The 26,484-nt window shown below is 49.0% G+C and overlaps 1 protein-coding gene across 1 annotated transcript; it reads right to left on the bottom strand.

The window, feature by feature from the left end:
- Positions 1-6,580: 6,580 nt before the first annotated feature.
- cdc26 (cell division cycle 26 homolog) lies at positions 6,581-26,450 on the bottom strand. The gene is made up of 2 exons (XM_072488171.1): positions 26,269-26,450; positions 6,581-7,115 (listed from the first exon to the last, which is right to left on the bottom strand). The coding sequence occupies exons 1-2, from the start codon at positions 26,422-26,424 to the stop codon at positions 6,942-6,944; spliced, it is 330 nt and encodes a 109-aa protein (XP_072344272.1). The 5' UTR covers positions 26,425-26,450; the 3' UTR covers positions 6,581-6,941.
- Between the last annotated feature and the right edge of the window lie 34 nt (positions 26,451-26,484).

Here is a 26,484-nt window from a genome sequence, read left to right as displayed (position 1 = left end):
TCGACCGTGCTCCTCCAGGAACGGCACAAACAGCTAAGACCTGTGGCTTATGCCTCCAGACTTTTGGATCCTGTGGAGCAGGAATTTTCGGCCTGTGAAAGGAACCTGCTCGCAGTCTTCTGGGCAGTTCAGTATTTTTCCTACATAACCGGACTAAACCCCATCACAATCCTCACGGAACACACCCCCCCCCCCCCCCCCCCCCTCCCACCCACCCACCCAACTCCTACTGGACGGTCGACTCAAGGACAGTACAGCTAGCCAAATTAGAGCAGCTAGATGAACCCTTCTTTTGCAGGGACGGGACATCACTGTTAAAAGGACCAATACCCACACTTTCTTAGCCGATAACCTTCAGTACCCAAGCACCCCCCCACGAATGTGAAATCATCTCACCACACCACAACACAGGCCCCTTTATTGCAAAAACACCCCCCAGAAAGTTAGGTAGTTCACCAGAGAGCCCCCAGCACACAGACACATGCGAACTCTCAAGGATATATGTGGATATTCTTCCACAATATTAGACAGGAAGCGCATTACAGGATGCGGCATTTATGTTGAGGACGCACAGGGACGCGCCCTAGAAGAAATCTCCTTAAATCTACCAGGCCACTTAGGCGCACAGGCAGCAGAACTAGCAGCCGTTGCGTATATTATAGATCACCCAGATTCCTTCCCCAGCCCAGCAGACATATACTCGGACAGTCTCTATGTCTGCAATAGCCTGACAGAATTCCGACCCGTGCGGATTTGTTTCCGCAGACGGAAAACTCCTCCTTTCAGCCCCATTGCTCCGTCACATTTTAGAGAAGGCACAGAACAGGACCTTTGGTATTGTTAAAGTTGGCAGTCACCACCGTTCCTCCCCCCCCTGGAAATGTAAAGGCCGACGCACTGGCCAAAGCAGGTTCCAGGCATGGATACCTTTGGACACCCCCGAAAGCGCCCCAGTGAATGCAGTTCAGGTCTCGCAGACTAATATCGAGGATTTAGTGCAGGCCTAGAAGCAGGATAGCAATCTCCGGGAGATTTTAAAAGGACAATTTACAGCACCCCATGATAGATTTAAACATGCACTGACCACACATGATGGTGTGGTGTTAAAAGACACCCTTTATGTGGTTCCTGAACAGGACAGGAGTCAACTCATTTGTTTATTCCATGACAGTCATGGACATCAGGGAATTGATCCAACTACAGCCCACCTCAGGCTGCTCTGTTTGTGGCCAAGCTTAAAAGAAGACGTAACGCACTACGTTGAGAATTGCCTTATCTGTGCCCAGAACAATCCGGACAGACACGCAAAGAAGGCTCAGCTTAGTCACACCCACCCCGTTAACGGCCCCTGGACTAACCTCCAGATCGATTTTATAGGACAATTGCCCCCTTGCAGGAATGGTTACAAGTACGTATTAGTCGTCATAGACACTTTTACGAAATGGGTAGAGGCATTCCCATCCAGAACTAACACGGCAAAGACCACCGCAAAGATCTTAACCTACCACATCTTTATGAGATGGGGACTCCCCCGCAGCATTGAATCCGACCAGGGTTCCCATTTTACGGGATGTGTCATGAAGAACGTCCTCACGATATTTGGCATTACCCAAAAATTCCACATCGCATACCACCCCCAGTCAAGTGGTATCGTGGAGCGCATGAATCGGACCCTAAAATCAACCCTCCGAAAAATGGTCCAACAGAACAACACCACTTGGGATTCAGTCCTCCCTTTTGCGCTGATGTTTTTGAGAAATGCTATTTCAACATCCACAGGTTACACCCCACACACCCTCATGACCGGACGCCCCATGAAAGGCACAGAATTTTTATTAGGATTGGACTTGACCAGCCCCGAAGTGACGGCCCTCACACACGCAGTCAAACAGTTAGTTGAAAATGTGAAAACGGCTCAGCTAGCAGCCGCAGTAAGATTGGGCACAAGAAAGAAACAGAGCAAGGCCTGTTTTGACAAGACAGTGCATGCGACTGAGTTTGAGGGAGGACAGCAGGTCATGCTCTCAATTTACAACCCCAGCACATTCCTGTCACCGAAGTATTCGGGTCCATACTCCATTAACGGACAAAGCAAGCCACTCCATCTATAAAATTAAGTACCCCAACGTAAAGACTGCATGGTTCCATATTAACCAGCTTAAGGCATATGGCCCACAGTCCAACCACGCACACCACGTCATGCTCGACGCAGCAGACCACACCCCGCCCACACCCAACATATCCCTACCCTACCCCAACACGCCCACCACATCCACGGACTCTCCCTCGACTCCACCCCCGACCTCTAGACTCCGCCCCGGAACGCCCGCAGACAGCAGCAGCAGCGACAGCGACTATGACCCAGACTACTATCCCCATGCAACAGGACCCACACCCAGCGAATATGACCACGATTCGAGTGATCCCTTCCTCATCACATTCCTCAACAAACCCCACCGCCCTACGATGAAGATTCCGTCCCCACAGAACTAGACACCACCTTTTGGCACCGAGATAACTCATACAGGCTCGCCCGGAACAACGAGATGGACCCCAAATCGCACCATGCAGCCCTTATACATTTGAGAGTATGGCATCCGGGAGAAGATGACGACTTTGAGTCTGACTCACAACGCGAGAACCCCTTTGCGACCCTGTTCACAACTGATAACTGAGGTGTCCAGATGATGTTTTAAAAAAGGACCCGCTTGGGAGAAACAGTGTCCTTTCTGATGGAACCTGCAGCATGTTGTTCAATGTTGTTTGTTACTGTTATTGTTATGTGTTGTACGTAAGATCGGAAAAAACATTTCCACAGCCCCACGCCTTATTTGTCTGCCGAAACCTATGAGAACTTGCCAGCACGCTCATCGGCAGAAACCGCTGAGAGCTTGCCAGCCCCCGTTCATAACTGCTCTTCTGGTTCAAAGGTAGAACCAATACGGCAACCCCCAACGATGACCACATTTCTTGCCCGTTCTTGCCGGTAGCTCAGACAGTGGTGAAACGACATTGGTCTCCGCCCTGCCTGAGGACCCCCCCCCTCTGGTCAACTACGCTCGGGTAGAGCACACACGGCATTGGTCGCAGTCCTACCCGGGGATTCCATCCAATTCTTACCCGTCGCGGCCCATACGCACCTCATTTCGGCACTTTTGGTTCAAGAGGTTTAGTTTTGTTTTCAGACTGCCATCCCTATGCTATTTACATCCTTAAACATTTGGATGGTAAATCGCACAGCCTGCGAGACGGCTCGCACTGTTTCAGTATTTTTAAGTGTGTCTTGTCCTGAATATTCGGTTTAAATAAAAACAATTTTTAAATGAGGGAGTCACACATGGTGACAAATTATGAAGGGAGATTGGCACTAAAGGACAGACATACTAACAGACGAGATATTAAACCAAGATAGTAACAGACACTATGCTTCATCCCATAGAACCCCAGAAGCTCCAGGAGAAGAGACGAAACGGGAAGGAAGAGAAGAGAAAGAAGAAGACAACAATGAAGACGGCATACGTGTTTTTCATTATTGCAATTTGTACCCGGTTGCGCGCGAACGCGAACCCCCTGACCCCAATCCCCCCGGCCGTTAATGATTCACTTCCCCATAGCATCCAGAGCCCAGTAACAGGCAACACCACACCATCATGGTGTGATAAGCTCATAACTTGGTACTCCCTTTCCTACGTAGTCAAATCCCTATTAGTGTTGGCGATACTCTGCAGCATCGTGCAGACTATCCGCATGAGGAAATGGAGAAGGAGAGCCGACTGTGCTCGCACCCCCGTATACAGAATAAGATCCCCTATGTTCAGTTATCCCTAGGACACCGAACCCCTCGATCTATAATAAAGGACAGTCGTTTGCGTTCTTCTGTAAATAAAGAAATGGAAAGATTGTACAACCCTGTGCTTGACTGCCAAGCCAAGAAAAATGTAAATGCTGCTATTATTTTTGTGTTGTTTAGGAAGTTAATATGACTGAATGATTTAGTGTAGTGTATTGAGGACAGTTAGAGGTACCGTTTTTTAAATTTTGTAATGCATGTCCCTGTTTTGACATAGCGCCACTTAGAATGTTAGTGAAAAAAAATTCTTGTATAGTTATGGTCAGTGTAGAGGCCACAGAAGAGTGCTCGCCGGGTCAGGGAATGAAGACAACGCAGTTGTGTGATGCTTCACGCTTCACTTTAGGGATCACAAGGAGGGAGTGTAGCCACCTGGGTTGGCCACTTCCCGACTTAAAATGGAGAAGGCTGAAGGGAAATTCAGCCAACACAGGCAAAGGCTAGCAAGTACAGAAATCATGTGTATTGAAACCTGCAAAACAACCAGACAGCACTGAAACCAGCAGCCATCTGCATAGTAATGCAGCAGCCATCTACATAGTAATGTGCGATTCCAAGGCATAATAGCAACAATTAAGGTAAATAAAGCCAAGCCAGACTCCTCGGCACCAGCAGGAGCCAAGACAAAGGAAGGCCAACGGACACTTAGGGATCACCCAGCGATCAGGGAACCGCTCCAGCATCGGAGAAATCGATCCAAGTGATCGAAAAGTAGTTCAATCACTTGGAACCAGGTACGGGGTCCGCCCCAAAGGGCGGGAAGCCCCTGGGGACTATAAAGTAAAGCCCCCAAGTTCAAATCGTCCTTCTTTGGCAGGGTCATTCAGCAACTTGAACCAACCCTCGACAGTGACCTGCCTCGCTGCCGCCAACCAAGTAAGTCTCAAGTCAATGCACGCTACGAGATAGGTGCTGCTAGCTACAAGTCCATACTAGCTTTTGAATCCTGCAGACTCAGGACCTGTACGAAAGGCCATTTGTTCCCCTGACCTGGTGGGCCAGTCCGAAGCCAAGTATAGGCCCTTTAGTGATAGGAACAGCCTAGAAAGTAGAGTTTATGCATGAGTAGTGTATAATAAATGTGTTTTGATTTGAATCTTACGAATTGGTGTGTTGAGTTATTGATCATTACTTGAACTTGAACCTCTTGGCGGTATCATAAAGATACCTGGTGACTCTAGAGCAAAGGTTAAACAAACAGAGCAAATTACGAATTAAGAGCCAACCAAAAGTTAGCAACAAAGTCCATACCAGCTTTTGAATCCTGCAGACTCAGGACCTGAACGAAAGGCCATTTGTTCCCCCGACCTGGTGGGCCAATTCCGAAGCTAAGTATAGGCCTTTTAGTGATAGGAATAGTCTTTAAGGTAGAGTTTATGCATGAGTAGTGATTTACTGTGCATAATAAATGTATTTTGATTTGAATCTTACTAATTGGTGTGTTGAGTTATTGATTATTACTTGAACTTGAACCTCGTGGTGGTATCATAAAGATACCTGGCGACTCTAGAGCAAAGGTTAAACAAACAGAGCAAATTACGAATTAAGAGCCAACCGAAAGTTAGCAACACTCCACAATGTTCCAGTCGCTGCTCCAGTTCCAAAACCCGTGCTGCCAGGAGCTGAAGCTGGTGACGTTTCCCGCACACATGCTGGCCCAGAGTACTGGAAATGTGCCCGGCTTCCCACATGCAGAAGCAAACCACTCTTAAAGGACTCTTAAAATCAGATATCAAGTAATTTAGGGCCCTTCTTCTGTTGGATCTCATTAATGCAGAATGTAGCCCGTAAAAAACTATAAACTACAAATAGCAGACTTTACAAACTATAAGCAATAATGGTATAAATACTTTTAAAGTTTTCCCGCCGTGCTGCTCAGCTGCTGTTCACCAGAATCGCTCTCGCTCTCTGACCTCTGGTGCTCTGTACTGTAAGAGTTACTTAAAGTCCCTCTTTGCCATAATGCTCCAAATTCCCCAAGATCTTACTTTCATTTTAAAGAGAAGTACTCACCAGTCAGAGAAAACGGACTGATCATCTCCTCCCTCATTCAACAAACATGCAGGAGGAGCGAACCACTCTTAAAGGACTCTTAAAATCAGATACCAGGGGCGGCACGGTGATGCAGTGGTTAGCACTGCTGCCTACGGTGCTGAGGAACCGGGTTCGATCCCGGCCCCTGGTCAATGTCTGTGTGGAGTTTGCACACTCTCGGTGTCTGCATGGGTTTCACCCCCACAACCCAAAGATGTGCTGGTTAGGTGGATTGGCCACACTAAATTGCCCCTTAATTGGAAAAAAAATAATTGGGTACTCTAAATTTTTTATTTTTATAAACTGATATCAGCAAACTTCATCTGCACTCTGATGCATCAAGACAGCACTCAGTGCAGACCCATGACCATAACTGCAGCAATATCTCCCAAGAAAAGCAGGGGACATCGCTAGCAAAACGCATTGAGTAGAGAAAAGTTATATTATACAAACGATGTGCGTGAAATTAATCCCAGATGTTTACGGCAATGCAGCCTCCTGGTGTGACAAATGGGAAAGTTACTGAATCAACAACATTCTGGAAGGGGAGAAAAACAACCCTGGCATTTTCTGATCCTTGCTGTTATTTTAATGCAGGGAGTATCCTATATGTTAAAATAATGCTGGTCAGATACTCTAACCAAATAGACCCACACCACTCTGTAATCTCAAAATAAATTCAATTCAACTGGAGAATTTATAGACATTATCAGATGCATGTTTATTATCCTGAAATAATCCAATGTGTGCAAAATCCAGTGTTATGTGACAATCGCTTGGAGTTCATAACACATGCCATGTCTAAAAATCCAACCATCAACTTGTTAGTGCTTTTTAAGGCACTTTGTGGAAATATTTACAGAGTAGTGGCTGGATCAGTGATTTTTTACACCATTTTATCATACATTTGGCACTATCCTCAGCAGGAGAGCCAACAGTGCCCCATACTTGCCCCAGAGCACTGACGACTCCAGGTCCTTGAATTTGCAATCCACAGATACAGGGCCCGAAGCCTGACGAATCTGTACACTGTGTGTGTGTCCTTGCCACTTGGCCTTCAGTGGAGGTTCCCAAATAAAGAGAAGGGTTTGTTGATGTGAGGATTGGGTCGGTAACCAATTCGCTCGTTTATCTTCTCTCGGACTTTAGCGTCATCCCGTGCTGCATTTGCACCGTCCACGTCACTGGAGCTCACCATCACCCCTTCCTCGCGCTGCTGCTTCTTACGATTCTGCAGACAGATAAGACGAAGTTGAGAATTTAGCAACTCTTCCAAAATTCAGGTTCTTGGGCTTCGAACGCTTCAGGCAGAAACTAGAGGCATTGCTTAACTTGGGAGTCAGAGGGGCAACACACCAGAAAGCTAGCTGGTTTGGGACTGGGACACATACAAAGTTAGAACTGGTAGAAGCTCCAAGGAGCCTGAACATCCCCACAAGGAGGAAGGGCAGTGTAAACGAGCTGTAGGGAATTTCACAAATAGGGGAACAGGAAGCATCCTTTTGTACACAGGATCGCGCATCCTATATATGTTGCCCATCTCGTGCCAGGCTGAGGGACTTTGCAAACTAGTTCGAAAGGATATTAGAGAGGGAGGGGAGGGGAGGATCCAATTGTGATCCAAGTTGTGACCAATAACATAATAATCTTTGTTAGTGTCACAAGTAGGCTTACATTAACACAGCAATGAAGTTACTGTGAAAATCTCCCAGTCGCCAAACTCCGGCACCTGTTACGGTACACAGAGGCAGAATTCAGACCGTCCAAATTACCTAACAGCACGTTTTTCGGGACTTGTGGGAGGAAACTGGAGCACTCGGCGGAAACCCACGCAGACACGGGGAGAATGTGCAAACTCCGCACAGATAGTGACCCAAGCCGGGAATTGAACCTGGGACCCTGGTGCTGTGAAGCAACAATGCTAACAACTGTGCTACCGATAAGAAAGAGAAGGGTAGAGGTTTGGTTCAGGGACTATCAGGGTGAAGGAGCTAAATTAAAAACAGTACATCAAGGGTTAGAATCTCTGGAATATTAGTCAAGCATGAGCAGAATAGGGAGGTGAACATTTTTTAAAAATCTTTATTGTCACAAGTAGGCCCACATTAACACTGCAATGAAGTAATTGTGAAAAGCCCCTATTCGCCACATTCCGGCACCTGCTCGACCATACAGAGAGAATTCAGAATGTCCAAATTACCTAACCTGCATATCTTTGGACTTTGGGAGGAAACCGGAGCACCCGGTGGAAACCCATGCAGACACAGGAAGAACGTGCAGACTCCGCACAGACAGTGACCCTAGCCGGGAATCGAACCTGGGACCCAAGCACTGTAAAGCAACAGAGCTAACCACTGTGCTACCGTGCTGCCCTATGGCTGAAGGAATGCTGCTGGAATGAAAGGCTCAATTTCATGGGGCACTAGCACCAGTACTGGGTCAGGAAGGAACTGTATGGTGTTGGGCACCACCTGATCCAGGCTGGGTTAAGGAACTTGCGGAAAGGATAAACAGGGCAGTCACAGACTTTAAATTAATAAGTGCAGGGGAGGAGGGTTCAGGTGGAAACGGTAGTATCAATAATCGGTCAAAATGAAACCAAAGAGAGTAGAGCAAGTCAGAAATTGTGCTTCCGGTGCTCCGTTTAAAAGGAAAAACTAAAAGGTGCAAATTAAGCAAACCATGATAGATAAAGAAGAAATGTGTGCAAAACAGACATCAGAGAGGAGTTTTGACAAAGAGTCATCTGGACTCAAGACGTTAGCTCCGTTCTCTCTCCACAGGTGCTGTCAAATGTGATGAGGTTTTCCAGCATGTTCTGTTCTTATTTCAGATCCCCGCATCTGCAGTAAATTTGCTTTTATCAGAGAAGTTAGGGTCTAAGGTGCAAATAAACGCTTTTTGCAAACAGTATAAGGAACAAACTGAATTAAGTGCAGGTGCAAATTTGACTGGGAAGATACAACATGGTAGTCATGGCAGAGACGTGGCTTAAAGACAGTCAGGACTGGGAATTAAATGTACAAAGTTATACGGTCTACAAGGAAGTTCAGGGGAGGAATACCCATAATGATTAAGGATTTAATAACTTCGATATTAAGAGATGATATAATGCATAAAGTGGGCACTTTATGTTTAGAATTGAGAAATAGAAAGGGATTGAAGTCTGTTGTGGTAGGTGTAAATGGCCCCCCCAGGGGTAGTAGCTGTTAAGTAACATGCATAATTGCAGAGATTAGACAAGCACATAGATAATTTAACTTCCATACAGTTCAATATAAACAGATACGCTCATGTCAGAAAGACAGTGGATTCCTTGAGATTGTTCAAAACAGTTTTCAACAACATGTCCTTGAAGTATAAGGGAGAATGCCATCTTAGATTGAGCATATTAGCCAGAGTTTGTTAATAGCCTAATGGTGCCAGAATAGCTATCCAAGATTGATTATAATAACCAAGGCCTTCCCTTGGCTAGAATGTGTTTCCTTCTCTCCTTTCTTCCCTCATGCCCTCTCCAAACTCGTTGTCCACGAGACCCACCTCCTCTCCCTCGACTCAAGTCCCACAGGGAGGATTGGGAATCTAGAAACAGGGGACATAGTCTCAGGATACAGGGTAGACCATTTAGGATTGAGATTAGGAAAAATGTCTCGACTCTAGAGGGTAGTGAATCTGTGGAATTCTCTACCACAGAAGGCTTTGGAGGCCAAGTCACCAAATGTATTCAAGAAAGACCTAGATTTTAAAAAGATTTTAATGGCGTCAAGACGTACAGAGAAAAAGCAGGTAATGAAATAGAGGATCAGCCATGACTCAAAGAGCAGACTCAAAGGGCCAAATGGTCTACTCCTGCTCTAAGTTTCTTTATTTTGTAGCCACCTGGGTTGGCCACTTCCTGACTTAAAATGGAGGTCCGCAACTACGACAGGGAAATTCAGCCAACACAGGCAAAAACTAGCAAGTGCAGAAATCCTGTGTATTAGAACTTGCAGAAGCCCAGACAGCACTGAAACTACCGACCATCTGCATACTAATCAGCGATCCCCGGGTACAATGGAAACATTTAGTAAAACAAGGTCAAGCCAGACTCCTCGGCGCCAGCAGGAGCCAAGACAAAGGAAGGACAACGGACACTCAGGGACCGCCCAGCGATCAGGGAACAGCTCCAGTATTGGAGAAACCGATCCAAGTGATCGGAATGTAGTCCAATCACTTGGAACCAGATACGGGGTGCGCCCCGAACAGCGCGAAACCCCTGGGGACTATAAAGTAGAGCCCCCAAGTTCACATCGGTCTTCTTGGCAGGGTCACTCAGCAGATCGAACCAACCCTTGACAGTGAACTACCTAAGTTGATGCACCAACCAAGTAAGTCTCCAGCCAACGCACGCCACGAGATAGGCGCTCCTAGCTACTAGTCCGTACCAGCTTTAAAGCCTGCAGATTCAGAACCCCGAACAAAAGGCCATTTGTTCCCCTGACCTGGTGGGCCAGTCCAAAACTAAGTATTGGCCTATAGTATAGAGATAGTCCAGAAAGTAGAGTTTTATGCATGAGTAGTGATTGACTGTGTATAATAAATGTGTTTTGATTTGAAACTTACTAACTGGTGTATTGAGCTACTGATCAGTACTTGAACTTGAACCTCGTGGCGGTATTATAAAGATACCTGGCGGCTCTAGAGCAAAGGTTATAGAAGCAGAGCAAATTAAGCAAAGATACAACGGGCAACATTTAAGAGCCAATCAAAAGTTAGCAACATTTACTGGCGACATCCTGACGGGACCCAATTTAGAAGTGGCCTAACCACTCCGGGAGAACCCAAAATTTGAATTAATATCCAATTGGGAACAGAAAAAACCACAAGTGTTCAAGCAGTTCTGATCAATTCGCATAATTCGGAAGCGTGTTAATGCATGCGTAACTAACAGGGCTAGAAGGTAAAACTGATAGATTTTTGTTGCGAAAACTGTCGGGAGTTTGCAATCCGGAAAATAGCGAACGTCGTACCCGTGTTTACAACACCGCCTTAGTACCCCTCGATCCAAATTTTAAAAGACCATTCAGATAGAGAGAATGGCAATGAAACGGTTTATGAACCCCCAGGAATTCGAGGTCGCAGCGACCAGCAGCAGAGTAGGACAGTGTCCCGTTTGGGAAAAAGAGATCAGGAAATATCTCAAAGGGAAAGGATGGCCCCTTTGGAGTGACTTCTGTGACAATGAGGAAACAGGACCCGGGAGTATAGGACATACTTGGTGGGAGAACCTGTCAGAGATCCATAAGAGCTTGGGAAAAGCTCGCAAGCCGATGGCAATCGTGTCCTGTCTGACACAATTGCGAGGCACAGAGGAGGTCGTTCGGACGCTCCGCAAAGAGGTAGAAGAGAGACATCGAATGAGCAAGGTCGATGTTAGTGAGATTGAGAAGGAGAATATAGATTTGAGAAGGAAGTTGGCAGCAAAGGACAGAGAGGTGGATGATGTTAAGAGGGCACACCAGTCTTGTCTAGCGCATCTGAGCAGCTTCCAAACCCAGTATGATAAGGCCCCTCAGGACACGCAACATGCAGTCTTGGTAAGAGAAGAGACAGAGAAACAGGTAGCCGCATTGCAAAGGCAGTGCAGCGATTTAAAAGCAGCATTAAGAGCACTCCATACTGCCACCACGGAGCACAGACAAAGCTCATTAGATCACGCAAATTGCCGGAAGCAGATTGCGGAACTGCAGTCTTTGCTTTCAGAAGAGAATGGGTTTCAGAGCACCTTTGGATCTCAATTAGATGAGGAAGATGGCCCTGATTGGCAAGAATTAAATGAAACCACGCACAGGTATGTTCAGGGAACATGTGCGCAAGGAAAGCCCCAAAGAGAAAAGCACCCCAACCCCCCAAAGAGCAGATAGATCAGGCACCCATGAATCCAGTAACCACCCACCGCACATCGGAAGGAGACGCAGAATTCCTTGACACCACCCCCTTAACCGTGACCCAATTACGGGACGCGTGCGAAAAGATCACACCGTTCCTCCCCACCTCAGACCCCCACCACTTCTTTGCTAGAGTGAAGCAGCAGGTGACCACGTACAGCCTGGGTGTGCGTGAGCAAGTGAAGCTCACAGTTTTGAGCTTAGACCCTCCGGTTGTAGCAGCCCTTCCCGACCCACAGAATGTAGGAGGAGGCACCCTTGCAGAGATGCACACAGCGACCCTAGACGCGATCGGCTACAACAGAGGTGACCCAGTAGAAGGCCTGAATTAGTGCAGGCAGAAGAAGACAGAACACCCTGGACGCATGTGGATTCATTTTACAGCAGTTTTTGGAACCCAAGACAACATGGCCAAATGGACCCGCACCCATATCTCCCATGCCACAGAGGCAGGACAAAAAGCCTGTACCAATTATGACCCCTCGGAAGAAACGCACAACGAAAAATGGGTTTTAAAAAGATTGTCCCGCACCTGGGAGCAATCTGTCCAAAACAAACCCGCAATTAGGAAACACGAAGAACAGCAGGCAGAGGCAGATATCCAAGCAGTTAAAGCGCACCAGAACCCCGCATGGGCAAATGAAGGCCGGAACAGGCCCCCACAGAAACCACAGGAGTGTTACAACTGTGGACAATTTGGTCACTTTGCACGAGAATGCAATGCCCCACGAAAGCCACAGAGAGCCCAGCAGGCAGGCACTCTGAATAGTAACAGGACAAAGCCCATACATAGTGTAAGCACCCATCCAGACCTAAACGGAACTGACTGAGGGTGTTCGGGCTCCCCCAGTTGGGTCTGCAACACCCTTTGGGAAACGTCCGGCCGACCAGTTGTTGCAGCGAAAACACGGGGTCAGCCCATCGAATTTCTCTGGGACACAGGAGGGTCCCGCACCACAATTAATTCCTCCACCATGTTCCAAAAAGACACGTGGCCCACTACAGCCACAATCACCCTCAGCGGCTTCACAGGCCACTCACAGCAGGGACAAATCACAGCCCCTGTACCCATTCAAATTGGCAATATTACCACAAAACACCCCATAGTTTTGGTCGATCTCGACCACACAGCAGAACACATTTTGGGCATTGACTTCATGAACTCCCACCTTTCATTTGATCCAGTAAATCAACGTGTCTAGAAAATGACAAAGTCAGCAAGAGCCCCCGCAACGCTCACAGTAGGTGAGTATGCAAACAAGATGAACGCAGTCGGCGATTTTTCGTTTGACCCGACCACGATTAGTGCAGAAAAACAGGTTAGGGCAGTTCTTCAGAAAAACAGGACCGCATTTGCAAGTCAGAAACATGACTGCGGCAGAATGGCTGGTTCGGTTCAAATAATAGGACCTGACCCTAGACTCCCGGAAGCAATACGGATTTCCCCAAGAGGCAGAGGGAGAAATCTCAAAGGTTATTGACAGCTTATTAGAGCAGGGCGTACTGAGATCGGTAGCCTCTACTAATAATGCCCCGATTTGGCCACTGAGAAAGCCCAATGGATCATGGCGACTGACCATCGATTACCAGGAACTCAACAAAGTCACCCCCGCAGCAGTACCCACGGTAGCCACGAGTCCCGAGATCATGCTCAAACAGGAACTCAACTCATGATATTTTACGGTTTTGGACGTCAGTAACGGATTCTGGTCCATTCCATTGGCAAATGTGTGCCAGTATAAATTTGCCTTCACTTTTAAGGGTCAGCAGTACACGTGGACATGCCTTCCACAACTCCCCCTCCATTTTCCACCGACAGCTGGCAAATGGATTATCAAAATTTTCTCGCCCCGAATGGCTGGTCCAGTATGTGGACGACCTATTACTGCAGACAGACACCAAGGCAGAGCACGTCGAGCTTCTGGCCGAACTCGTGAAACTCCTACAGCAAATTGGATGCAAAGTCAACCCCCAAAACGCCCAAATTTTGGAAAACAAAGTGATGTATTTGGGTACGATTATCACGCATGGTAAACGCGAGATTGAGCATAAAAGAATTGACTCGATGGTCAAAATTGCCCCTTCCCCAGAATGTTTCAGGCCTCCGGTCGTTTTTAGGACTGGTTGGCTACTGCCGAAACCATATTGACGGTTTTGCCACCAAAGCAGCACCCCTCTCGGAACTCGTAAAGAAAGGAGCCCCTTGGAAATGGCTTCCGCAGCATACGGATGCTGTGGATGCTTTGAAAAGAGCCCTCATTGCAGCCCCCACACTACAGGTTCCAGACACGCTTTCCCCCTATGCTATTCGGCCGTGCTCCTCCAGGAACGGCACGAGCAGTTAAGACCCGTGGCTTACGCCTCCAGAGTTTTAGATCCTGTGGAGCAAGGATTTTCGGCCTGTGAAAGGCACCTGCTCGCAGTCTTCTGGGCAGTCCAATACTTTTCATACATCATCGGACTAAACCCCATCACAATCCTCACGGAACACACCCCCACCCAACCTTTACTAGACGGACGACTAAAGGACGGTACAGTAAGCCAGATTAGAGCAGCCAGATGGACCCTTCTTTTGCAGGGGCGGGACATCACTGTTAAAAGGACCAAGACCCACACCTTCCTAGCCGACAACCTTCAGTACCCAGGCACCCCCCACGAATGTGAAATCATCTCACCGCACCACAACACAGGCCCCTTCATCGCAAAAACACCCCCCAAAAAGATAGGTAGTTCACCCCAGAGCCCCCAGCCCACAGACACGTGCGCACCACTAAGGATTTATGTGGATGGTCCTTCCACTGTATTAGACGGGAAGCGCATTACAGGATGCAGCATTTATGTTGAGGGCGCGTCCCTAGAAATCTCCTTAAAACTACCAGGACACTTAGGCACGCAGGCGGCAGAACTAGCAGCCATTGCGTACATTATGGATCACCCAGATTCCTTCCCAGCCCAGCAGACATATACTCGAACAGCCTCTATGTCTGCAACAGCCTTACAGAATTCCTACCCCTGTGGAAAGCAAGAGGATTTGTTTCCGCAGACGGAAAACCCCTCCCTTCAGCCCCATTGCTCCGCCACATTTTAGAGAAAGCACAGGACAGGACATTTGGAATTGTTAAAGTTCAAAGTCACCACCGTTCCTCCCCACCTGGCAATGTAAAAGCTGACGCACTGGCTAAAGCAGGTTCCAGGCATGGATATTTTTGGACACCCCCCGAAAGCGCCCCAGTGAATGCAGTTCAGGTCTCACAGACTAATATCGAGGATTTAGTGCAGGCCCAGAAGCAAGATAACAATCTCAGGGAGATTTCGAAAGCAACATTTCCAGCACCTTACGTTAGATTTAAAAATGCACTAACCACACATGACGGTATGGTCCTAAAAGACACCCTTTATGTGGGTTCCTGAACAGGACAGGAATCAGCTTATTTGTTTGTTCCATGACAGTCATGGGCATCAGGGAATTGATCCCACTACAGCCCAATTCAGGCAGCTCTGTTGGTGGCCAAGTTTAAAAGAAGACGTCACGCACTACGTTGAAAATTGCATTATCTGTGCCCAGAACAATCCGGACAGATATGCAAAGGAAGCTCAGCTTAGCCACACCCGTCCCGTTAATGGCCCCTGGACTAGATTTTATGGGACCATTGCCCCCTTGCAGGAATGGTTACAAGTACGTATTAGTCGTCATAGACACTTTTACAAAATGGGTAGAGGCATTCCCATCCAGAACGAACAAGACAAAGACCACAGCCAAGATCTTAACCCACAACATCTTTACGAGATGGGGACTCCCCCGCAGCATTGAATCCAACCAAGGTTCCCATTTTACGGGACGTGTCATGAAGAACGTCCTCACGATATTTGGCATTACCAAAAATGCCACATCGCAAACCACCCCCAGTCAAGTGGTATCGTGGAGTGAATGAATCGGACCCTAAAGGCAACCCTCAGAAAAATGGTCCAACAAAACAGCACCACTTGGGATTCAGTCCTCCCTTTTGCATTAATGTTTTTATGTGACACCGTTTCAACATCCACAGGATACACCCCACACACTCTCATGACCGGACGCCCCATGAAAGGCACAGAATTTTTATTAGGACTGGAGTTGACCAGCCCCGAAGCGACGGCCCTCACACACGAGAACGCAGTCAAACAAGTAGTGGAAAATGTAAAAATGGCTCAGCTAGCAGCCGCAGTAAAATTAGGCACCAGGAAGAAACAGAGCAAGGCCTATTTCGACAAGACAGTGCATGCGACTGAGTTTGAGGTAGGACAGCAGGTCAAGCTCTCCATTTACAACCCCAGCACTTTCCTGTCACTCAAGTATTCGGGTCCGTACTCCGTTGCAGACAAAGTAAGCCCCTCCGTGTATAAAATTAAGTACCCCAACGGGAAGACTGCGTGGTTCCATATTAACCAGCTCAAGGCATATGGCTCGCAGTCTAACCACACACACCACGTCATGCTCGACGCAGCAGACCACGCCCCACCCACAGCCAACGTATCCCCACCCTCCCCCAACACGCCCACCCCATCCACGGACTCGACTCCACCCCCGAACTCTAGACTCCGCACCGGAACGCTCACAGACAGCAGCGACAGCGACTGTGACACAGGCAATAGCCACAGCACGCCTCCCTACTATCCCCATGCAACAGGACCCACACCCAGCGAATCTGAATACGATTTGAGTGATCCCTTCCTGATCACATTCCTCAACAAACTCCACCAAAGACCACCGCCCTACGATGACGACTCAGTCCCCACAGAATTAGATACAACGTTTTGGCACCGCAACAATTCATACAGGCTCGTCCGAAACGACGAGATGGACCCTAAGTCACACCATGTAGCTTTATCAACCCTCATCCATTCCAGAGTATGGCATCCAGGAGAAGTGGATGACTTTGAGTCTGACTCCCAAAACGAGAACCCCTTTGCGACCCTGTTCGCAACTGATAACTGAGGAGTCCAGATGATGTTTTAAAAAGGAACTGCTTGGGAGAAACAGTGTCCTTTCTGATGGAACCTGCAGCATGTTGTTCAATGTTTATTTGTTAGTGTTATTGTTATGTGTTGTTTGTAAACTCGGAAGTTCCACGGCCACACGCCATATTTGTCGGCAGAAACCTGTGAAAACTTGCCAGCACGCTTATCGGCAGAAACCGCTGAGAGCTTGCCAGCCCCCGTTCACAGCCAATCCGGCTGATCACGTGGAATGTGAGAGGCCTAAATGGGCCGGTTAAGAGGGCCCGAGTGTTCGCGCACCTAAAGGGACTGAAGGCAGACATGGCCATGCTTCAGGAGACACATCTGAAGGTGGCAGATCAGGTCATGTTAAGGAAGGGATGGGTGGGACAGGTGTTCCATTCAGGGCTGGATGCGAAGAATAGAGGGGTGGCAATAGCAGCCCATAATTCACCCATACCCACCATCACAGCTTCCTAAGTCAGATTGGCCTTCCTGAAAGTGAACCCTCGGAAGGCGACGGGCCCAGACGGGATCCCTGGTCGTGCACTCGGAGCCTGCGCAGACCAGCTGGCAGAGGTATTCACGGACATCTTTAACCTGTCCCTACTCCACTCCGAGGTCCCCACCTGCTTCAAGAAGACCACCATCATACCGGTACCAAAGAAGAACCAGGCAACGTGCCTCAATGACTACCGACCAGTGGCCCTGACTTCAGTCGTAATGAAGTGCTTCGAGAGGTTGATCATGAAGCACATCACCTCCATACTCCCAGAACGCCTTGATCCACTGCAATTCGCATACCGCTGCAACCGGTCCACATCAGACACCATTTCCCTGGCCCTACACTCATCCCTAGAGCATCTCGAAAACAAGGACTCCTACATTAGACTCCTATTTATTGACTACAGCTCCGCCTTCAACACCATAATCCCAGCCAAGCTCATATCAAAGCTCCAAAACCTAGGACTTGGCTCCCCACTCTGCAACTGGATCCTCGATTTTCTGATCAACAGACCACAATCAGTAAGAATGAACAACAACACCTCCTCCACAATAGTCCTCAACACCGGCACCCCGCAAGGCTGCGTACTTAGCCCCCTACTCTACTCCCTGTACACACACGACTGCGTGGCAAAACTTGGTTCCAACTCCATCTACAAGTTTGCTGACGATACGACCATAGTGGGCCGGATCTCGAATAACGATGAGTCCGAATACAGGAGGGAGATAGAGAACCTAGTGGAGTGGTGTAGCGACAACAATCTCTCCCTCAATGCCAGCAAAACTAAAGAGCTGGTAATTGACTTCAGGAAGCAAAGTACTGTACACACCCCTGTCAGCATCAACGGGGCCGAGGTGGAGATGGTTGGCAGTTTCAAATTCCTAGGGGTGCACATCTCCAAAAATCTGTCCTGGTGCACCCACGTCGACGCTACCACCAAGAAAACACAACAGCGCCTATACTTCCTCAGGAAACTAAGGAAATTCGGCATGTCCACATTGACTCTTACCAACTTTTACAGATGCACCATAGAAAGCATCCTATCGACTTCCGGGTGCGGCGATGACCAGCTGAGTCGCACGTTTCGGCAGCTCCCAGTGAAACGGACTTTTGGGCTCTTGATAGGAGCCCCAACGGCAATTTTGACGGCTAAAAACACTGTGCGGTAAACCAGAAGGGAATCCCCCTGGATACGGATGAAAAAAGGAGGAGAAAGTGGCCAGATTGCAGTGGATCCTTTAGAACAGCGGCAAGGAAGGCAAGCAAAAACCAAGATGGCGTCGGAAGGTGGCAGTTTAACATGGGGCCCTGAACAACAAGAGTTCTTGAAATGCTGTGTGGAAGAGCTCAAAAAGGAAATGAAGAAAGAGCTGTTGGCCCCGATACTATAGGCGATCGAAGGGCTAAAGGAGGAACAAAAGACCCAGGAGCGGGAGCTTCGGGTCGTGAAGGCAAAGGCAGCCGAGAATGAGGACGACATACAGGGCCTGGTGGTGAAGACGGAGATGCATGAGGCACATCAGAAACGATGTGTGGAAAGGCTGGAGGCACTGGAGAACAACGCAAGGAGGAACAACCTGAGGATTCTTGGTCTTCCTGAAGGTGCGGAGGGAGCGGACGTCGGGGCATATGTGAGCACGATGCTGCACTCGTTAATGGGAGCGGAGGCCCCGGCGGGTCCGTTAGAGGTGGAGGGAGCATACCGAGTGATGGCGCGAGGACCGAGAGCAGGAGAAATTCCCAGACCCATAGTGGTGAGATTCCTCCGTTTTAAGGATAGAGAAATGGTCCTTAGATGGGCAAAGAAAACTCGGAGCAGTAAATGGGAAAACGCAGTGATCCGCGTTTATCAAGACTGGAGTGCGGAGGTGGCGAGAAGGAGGGCGAGCTTTAATCGGGCCAAGGCGGTGCTTCATAAAAAGATAAAATTTGGAATGCTGCAACCGGCAAGACTGTGGGTCACATATCGAGGGAGGCACCACTACTTTGAGACGGCGGGTGAAGCGTGGACTTTTATTGTGGAAGAAAAATTGGAATGAGCGGGTTATTAAAAAGAACGTTTGAACAAAGTGGTGGGGCGAATGTGGGGGGCGAAGAGGGGGGTTAAAAAGGGGGGAAAGAGGAGTTTTATGTACTAATCATGCGATGTGGTAACTTTTCTCTCTTCCACAGGTGGTGATGGGGGGAGGGGGGGAGGTGGAGGAGATGGGGCGTTGGCCATTGGGGGCGGGGCCAAGGGAGAAGCGCGGGCTTGGTTCCCGCGCTATGATAATCATGGCGGGAATAGAGAAGCAGGAAGGAGGGGGCGTCGCACGGTGCGAGCCGAGGTCACGGGGGGAAGCCGAGGTCGGCCAGAGTTTGCTGACTTCTGGGAGCAACATGGGGGGAGTAATTACGCTAGCGGGGGATCTAGCGGGGGGGGGGTGGGAGGGGGGAATTACTGGGTTGCTGCTGCTGGGGAGAGGGGGGAGCTGGTATGGGAGGGGATGGGCGGGGGGGCACCGCCTGGGGGAGATACAGCTGCGTGGGAACCGGGTGAGGAGCTGGAAAAAGGGGATGGCTAATCGACATGGGGGGGGGGGTAGGAAGCCCCCCAACCCGGCTGATCACGTGGAACGTGAGAGAGCTGAACGGGCCGATAAAGAGGGCACGGGTACTCGCACACCTTAAGAAACTTAAGGCAGATGTGGTTATGTTACAGGAAACGCACCTGAAACTGATAGACCAGATTAGGCTACGCAAAGGATGGGTGGGGCAGGTGTTCCATTCGGGGCTAGATGCGAAAAACAGGGGGGTGGTTATATTAGTGGGGAAGCGGGTAATGTTCGAGGCAAAGACTATAGTGGCGGATAACGGGGGCAGATACGTGATGGTGAGTGGCAAACTACAGGGGGAGACGGTGGTTTTGGTAAACGTATATGCCCCGAACTGGGATGATGCCAATTTTATGAGGCGGATGCTAGGACGCATTCCGGACCTAGAGATGGGAAAGCTGATAATGGGGGGAGATTTTAATACGGTGTTGGAACCAGGGCTGGATAGGTCGAAGTCCAGGACTGGAAGGAGGCCGGCAGCAGCCAAGGTACTTAAAGATTTTATGGAGGTGTAGACCCGTGGAGATTTAGCAGACCTAGGAGTAAGGAGTTCTCGTTTTTCTCCTATGTCCATAAAGTCTACTCGCGAATAGACTTTTTTGTGCTGGGAAGGGCGTTGATCCCGAAGGTGAGGGCAACGGAGTATACGGCTATAGCCATTTCGGATCACGCTCCACACTGGGTAGACTTGGAGATAGGGGAGGAAACAGGAGGGCGCCCACCCTGGAGAATGGACATGGGACTAATGGCAGATGAGGGGGTGTGTCTAAGGGTGAGGGGGTGTATTGAAAAGTACTTGGAACTCAATGATAATGGGGAGGTCCAGGTGGGGGTGGTCTGGGAGGCACTGAAGGCGGTGGCTAGAGGGGAGCTGATATCAATAAGGGCACATAAAGGGAAAGCAGGAGAGTAAGGAACGGGAGCGGTTGCTGCAAGAACTTTTGAGGGTGGACAGACAATATGCGGAAGCACCGGAGGAGGGACTGTACAGGGAAAGGCAAAGGCTACATGTAGAATTTGACTTGCTGACTACGGGCACTGCAGAGGCACAATGGAGGAAGGCACAGGGTGTACAGTACGAATATGGGGAGAAGGCGAGCAGGTTGCTGGCACACCAATCGAGGAAAAGGGGAGCAGCGAGGGAAATAGGGAGAGTGAGGGATGAGGAAGGAGAGATGGAGCGGAGAGAGTGAATGGAGTGTTCAAGACATTTTATAAAAAATTATATGAAGCTCAACCCCCGGATGGGAGGGAGAGAATGATGGGCTTTTTGGATCGGCTGGAATTTCCCAAGGTGGAAGAGCAGGAAAGGGTGGGACTGGGAGCACAGATCGAGGTAGAAGAAGTGGTGAAAGGAATTAGGAGCATGCAGGCGGGAAAGGCCCCGGGACCGGATGGATTCCCAGTCGAATTCTATAGAAAATATGTGGACTTGCTCGCCCCGGTATTGACGAGGACCTTTAATGAGGCAAAGGAAAGGGGACAACTGCCCCCGACTATGTCTGAAGCAACGATATCACTTCTCTTAAAGAAGGAAAAGGACCCGCTACAATGCGGGTCCTATAGACCTATTTCCCTCCTAAATGTAGATGCCAAGATCCTGGCCAAGGTAATGGCAATGAGAATAGAGGAATGTGTCCCGGGGGTGGTCCACGAGGACCAAACTAGGTTTGTGAAGGGGAGACAGCTGAACACGAATATACGGAGGCTGTTAGGGGTAATGATGATGCCCCCACCAGAGGGCGAAACGGAGATAGTAGTGGCGATGGATGCCGAGAAAGCATTTGATAGAGTGGAGTGGGATTATTTGTGGGAGGTGTTGAGGAGATTTGGTTTTGGAGAGGGGTATGTTAGATGGGTGCAGCTGTTGTATAGGGCCCCGATGGCGAGCGTGGTCACGAATGGACGGGGATCTGCATATTTTCGGCTCCATAGAGGGACAAGGCTGGGATGCCCTCTGTCCCCATTATTGTTTGCACTGGCGATTGAGCCCCTGGCGATAGCGTTGAGGGGTTCCAAGAAGTGGAGGGGAGTACTTAGATGAGAAGAAGAACACCGGGTATCTTTGTATGCGGACGATTTGTTACTATATGTGGCAGACCCAGCGGAGGGGATGCCAGAAATAATGCGGATACTTGGGGATTTTTCAGGGTATAAATTGAACATGGGGAAAAGTGAGTTGTTTGTGGTGCATCCAGGGGAGCAGAGTAGAGAAATAGAGGACCTACCGTTGAGGAAGGTAACAAGGGACTTTCGTTACCTGGGGATCCAGATAGCCAAGAATTGGGGCACATTGCATAGGTTAAATTTAACGCGGTTGGTGGAACAAATGGAGGAGGATTTCAAGAGATGGGATATGGTATCCCTGTCACTGGCAGGGAGGGTGCAGGCGGTTAAGGTGGTGGTCCTCCCGAGATTCCTCTTTGTGTTTCAGTGCCTCCCGGTGGTGATCACAAAGGTTTTTTTAAAAAGGATTGAAAAGAGCATCATGGGTTTTGTGTGGGCCGGGAAGACCCCGAGAGTGAGGAAGGGATTCTTACAGCGTAGCAGGGATAGGGGGGGGCTGGCACTACCGAGCCTAAGTGAGTATTATTGGGCCGCTAATATTTCAATGGTGAGTAAGTGGATGGGAGAGGAGGAGGGAGCGGCGTGGAAGAGATTAGAGAGGGCGTCCTGTAGGGGGACTAGCCTACAGGCTATGGTGACAGCCCCATTGCCGTTCTCACCGAGGAACTACACCACAAGCCCAGTGGTGGTGGCTACACTGAAGATTTGGGGACAGTGGAGACGGCATAGGGGAAAGTCTGGAGCCTTGGGGGGGTCCCCGATAAGAAACAACCATAGGTTTGCCCCGGGGGGAATGGATGGGGGATATGGAATGTGGCAAAGAGCAGGAATAACGCAACTGAAAGATCTGTTTGTGGATGGGAAGTTTGCGAGTCTGGGAGCGCTGACCGAGAAATATGGGTTGCCCCAAGGGAATGCATTCAGGTATATGCAACTGAGGGCTTTTGCGAGGCAACAGGTGAGGGAATTCCCGCAGCTCCCGACACAAGAGGTGCAGGACAGAGTGATTTCAAAGACATGGGTGGGGGATGGTAAGGTGTCAGATATATATAGGGAAATGAGGGACGAAGGGGAGACTATGGTAGATGAACTAAAAGGGAAATGGGAAGAAGAGCTGGGGGAGGAGATCGAGGAGGGGCTGTGGGCAGATGCCCTAAGCAGGGTAAACTCGTCGTCCTCGTGTGCAAGGCTAAGCCTGATTCAGTTTAAGGTATTACACAGGGCGCGTATGACTGGAGCACGGCTCAGTAAATTTTTTGGGGTGGAGGATAGGTGTGCGAGGTGCTCGAGAAGCCCAGCGAATCATACCCATATGTTTTGGTCATGCCCGGCACTACAGGGGTTTTGGATGGGGGTGACAAAGGTGCTTTCAAAAGTAGTGGGGGTCCAGGTCGAACCAAGCTGGAGGTTGGCTATATTTGGGGTTGCACAAGAGCCGGGAGTGCAGGAGGCAAGAGAGGCCGATGTTTTGGCCTTTGCGTCCCTAGTAGCCCGGCGCAGGATATTGCTAATGTGGAAAGAAGCCAAGCCCCCGGGGGTGGAGACCTGGATAAATGACATGGCAGGGTTTATAAAGCTAGAGCGGTTTAAGTTCGTTCTAAGGGGGTCGGCTCAAGGGTTCACAAGGCGGTGGCAACTGTTCGTCGAATACCTCGCAGAAAGATAGATGGAATGGAAAAAAGGCAGCAGCAGCAGCCCAGGATCGGGGGGGGGGGGGGGGGGGGAGGAGGGGGAGGAACCAGAAGGACTCTCAGGGTTGTTAATATATACTGTATAATATGTATAGGTCGTTGCTACAGATAATTATATATTGGACTGTTAAATTATATTTTTGGAGAGTGTTACTTGTGATAAGGCAGTTGCCAAATAGGGTTAGTTTTCATTTTTGTTATTTATTACTTATTCATTTTCTGTTTATAAAATAGGTCATTGTTATTTGTGTTGTTATAATATTGTGTAAAGGATGCACAATGTACTGTGTTGGTTGACCAAAAATTTTCAATAAAATATTTTTTTAAAAAAAGAAAGCATCCTATCAGGCTGCATCGCAGCCTGGTATGGCAACTGCTCGGCCCAGGACCGCAAGAAACTTCAGAGAGTCGTGAACACCGCCCAGTCCATCACACGAACCTGCCTCCCATCCATTGACTCCATCTACACCTCCCGCTGCCTGGGGAAAGCGGGCAGTGTAATCAAAGATCCCTCCCACCCGGCTTACTCACTCTTCCAACTTCTTCCATCGGGTAGGAGATACAGAAGTCTGAGAACACGCACGAACAGACTCAAAAACAGCTTCTTCCCCACTGTCACCAGACTCCTAAATGACCCTCTTATGGACTGATTTCATTAACACTACACCCTGTATGCTTCATCCGATGCCAGTGCTTTTGTAGTTACATTGTGTATGTTGTGTTGCCCTATTATGTATTTTCTTTTATTCCCTTTTCTTCTCATGTACTTAATGATCTGTTGAGCTGCTCGCAGAAAAATACTTTTCACTGTACCTCGGTACACGTGACAATAAACAAATCCAATCCAATCCAATACTGCTGGGAAAGCGGGTGTCATTTGAGCCCAAGAACATAGTAGCGGACAAGGGAGGCTGTTACGTGATGGTGAGTGGTAGGTTGCAGGGGACGGAGGTGGTACTGGTGAATGTATATGCCCCAAACTGGGACGATGCTGGATTCATGAAACGGATGTTGGGGCGTATTCCGGACCTGGAGGTACGGAGTTTGATAATGGGTGGGGATTTTAACACAGTGCTGGACCCAGCATTAGATCGTTCCAGATCTAGGACGGGGAGGAGGCCGGCTGCGGCCAAGGTGCTTAGGGGGTTTATGGATCAGATTGGGGGGGGGGGGGGGGGGGCGGGAGGAGTAGATCCGTGGAGATTTGGCCAGAGAATTTTCTTTTTTCTCCCACGTACATAAGGCCTACAGAATGCTGCAGTGCAGAGGTACATGATTCACAAAAAGACAGCATGCAGATACAGTAAGCAATTCTGAAGGCAATTGGAATGTTGCCATTATTGCAGGGGATCGGTCCATTAAAGTCAGGAACTCTTGCTACAATGTACAGGGTAAGACCACACCAGTGTACCTGCAGTTTTGGTCTCCTTATTTAAAGAAAATCTTATTTGCATTGGAGGCAGTTCAGAGAAGGTTCATGAGGCTAATTACTGGGATGAGGAAAGGGTGAGCAAGTTGGGCCTATATTCATTGGAGTTCAGTAGATGGAAAATTATCTTATTGAAACATATAAAGATTCTAAATCGACTTGACAGGGTGAATGCAGAGAAGATGTTTCCCCGCATGGTGGAATCTGGAACTAGGAGGCACTGCATCAAACTAAGGGACTTCTAGTTTCTCTCAGAGGGCCAACAGTATTTGGAATTCTCTTCCCCAAAGAGGAATAGAAGTCGGACCTTTAGATACCTTCAAAGTTGCATTCGGTCGATTCTTGAAAGTCAAGGATTACGGGGAGGTAGATAGGAAACTGGAATTGGGGCCACAATCAGATCATCCATGATCTTAGCGAATGACAGAACGAGCATCTCATGGTGTTCTTTAAGCCACAAATGAATGCCAAGAATTCAGAATCATAGAGTGCCTACAGTCGGAAGGAGGCCATTTGGTTCATTGAGTCTGCACTGACCCTCCAAAAGAGCAGGCCCACCACCCACTCTATTCCCATTACCTCACCTAACCTTTGGACACTAAGGGACACTTTAACAAGGTTAATCAACCTAGCCTGCACATCTTTGGACTGTGGAGGAAACCAGAGCACCCGGTGGAAACCCACGCAGACACAGGGAGAACACGCAAACGCCACACAATCACCCAAGGCCGGAATCCAACTCAGGTCCCTGGCGCTGTGAAGCAGCAGTGTTAACCACCATTTCGCCCCAGAGGGGAGGTATGGCTGCAGGTTTTGAAACATAGGGAGGGATACATTAAAGATTTGGGGAAAGGGTTCCAAAGTGTGCGTGCTGCACACAGGTCGTTCAGCCCATCATGTCCAAGCCGGTGATTGCCTCCTCCTGGTCTATTGCCATTATCATTCCTCCTGCTAATTCTGAAAGTGATATCCAAATCTCTTTGGCTCTGTTTTGGTAACAAGAGATCCCCATATATGCAAGGTTCCAGTGTGCTGACACCAGCCTCTGCCACAGGCGGTGCTGGGGTAGACGGTGAGGAGCTTGGGGAAGAAGCGGTGCCAGAGGCTGGGGGAACCTGGAGCCCGAGTGCTGGGGAGCTGAAAGCCACAAGCGGCTGGAATAAAACCTGGACCTAACCGGTCTCCGGCACCCACCTCCAGCTCCTTTTTCATACTCTCAAACTCCTCGATGTCGTCCAGTTTCAGTTCGAGCCGGGTGGGCTTCCTCCGCAGCATCCTACCACCAGCAACACACACACACTCGGCGCCCAGGCTCCAGATCCACCAGGCCGCAGCCCCGCGAGAGCGCATGCGCCGCCGAACTGCACATCGGGACATTTAGTGACGCGGACGGGAACGACAACTCCCAGC

This window comes from Scyliorhinus torazame, chromosome 22, assembly GCF_047496885.1.
Source record: "Scyliorhinus torazame isolate Kashiwa2021f chromosome 22, sScyTor2.1, whole genome shotgun sequence".
NCBI classification, from domain to species: domain Eukaryota; kingdom Metazoa; phylum Chordata; class Chondrichthyes; order Carcharhiniformes; family Scyliorhinidae; genus Scyliorhinus; species Scyliorhinus torazame.
This window is presented reverse-complemented; position numbering and strand designations above follow the sequence as displayed.

Bases quoted from the DNA above. Each gene is read 5' to 3' on its own strand.
- cdc26 (XM_072488171.1), bottom strand. From the start codon at position 26,424: ATGCGCTCTCGCGGGGCTGCGGCCTGGTGGATCTGGAGCCTGGGCGCC. The intron at 7,116-26,268 runs GTGGGTGCCGGA...ATCTGTCTGCAG, and splicing joins GTATGAAAAAGGAGCTGGAG to AATCGTAAGAAGCAGCAGCG.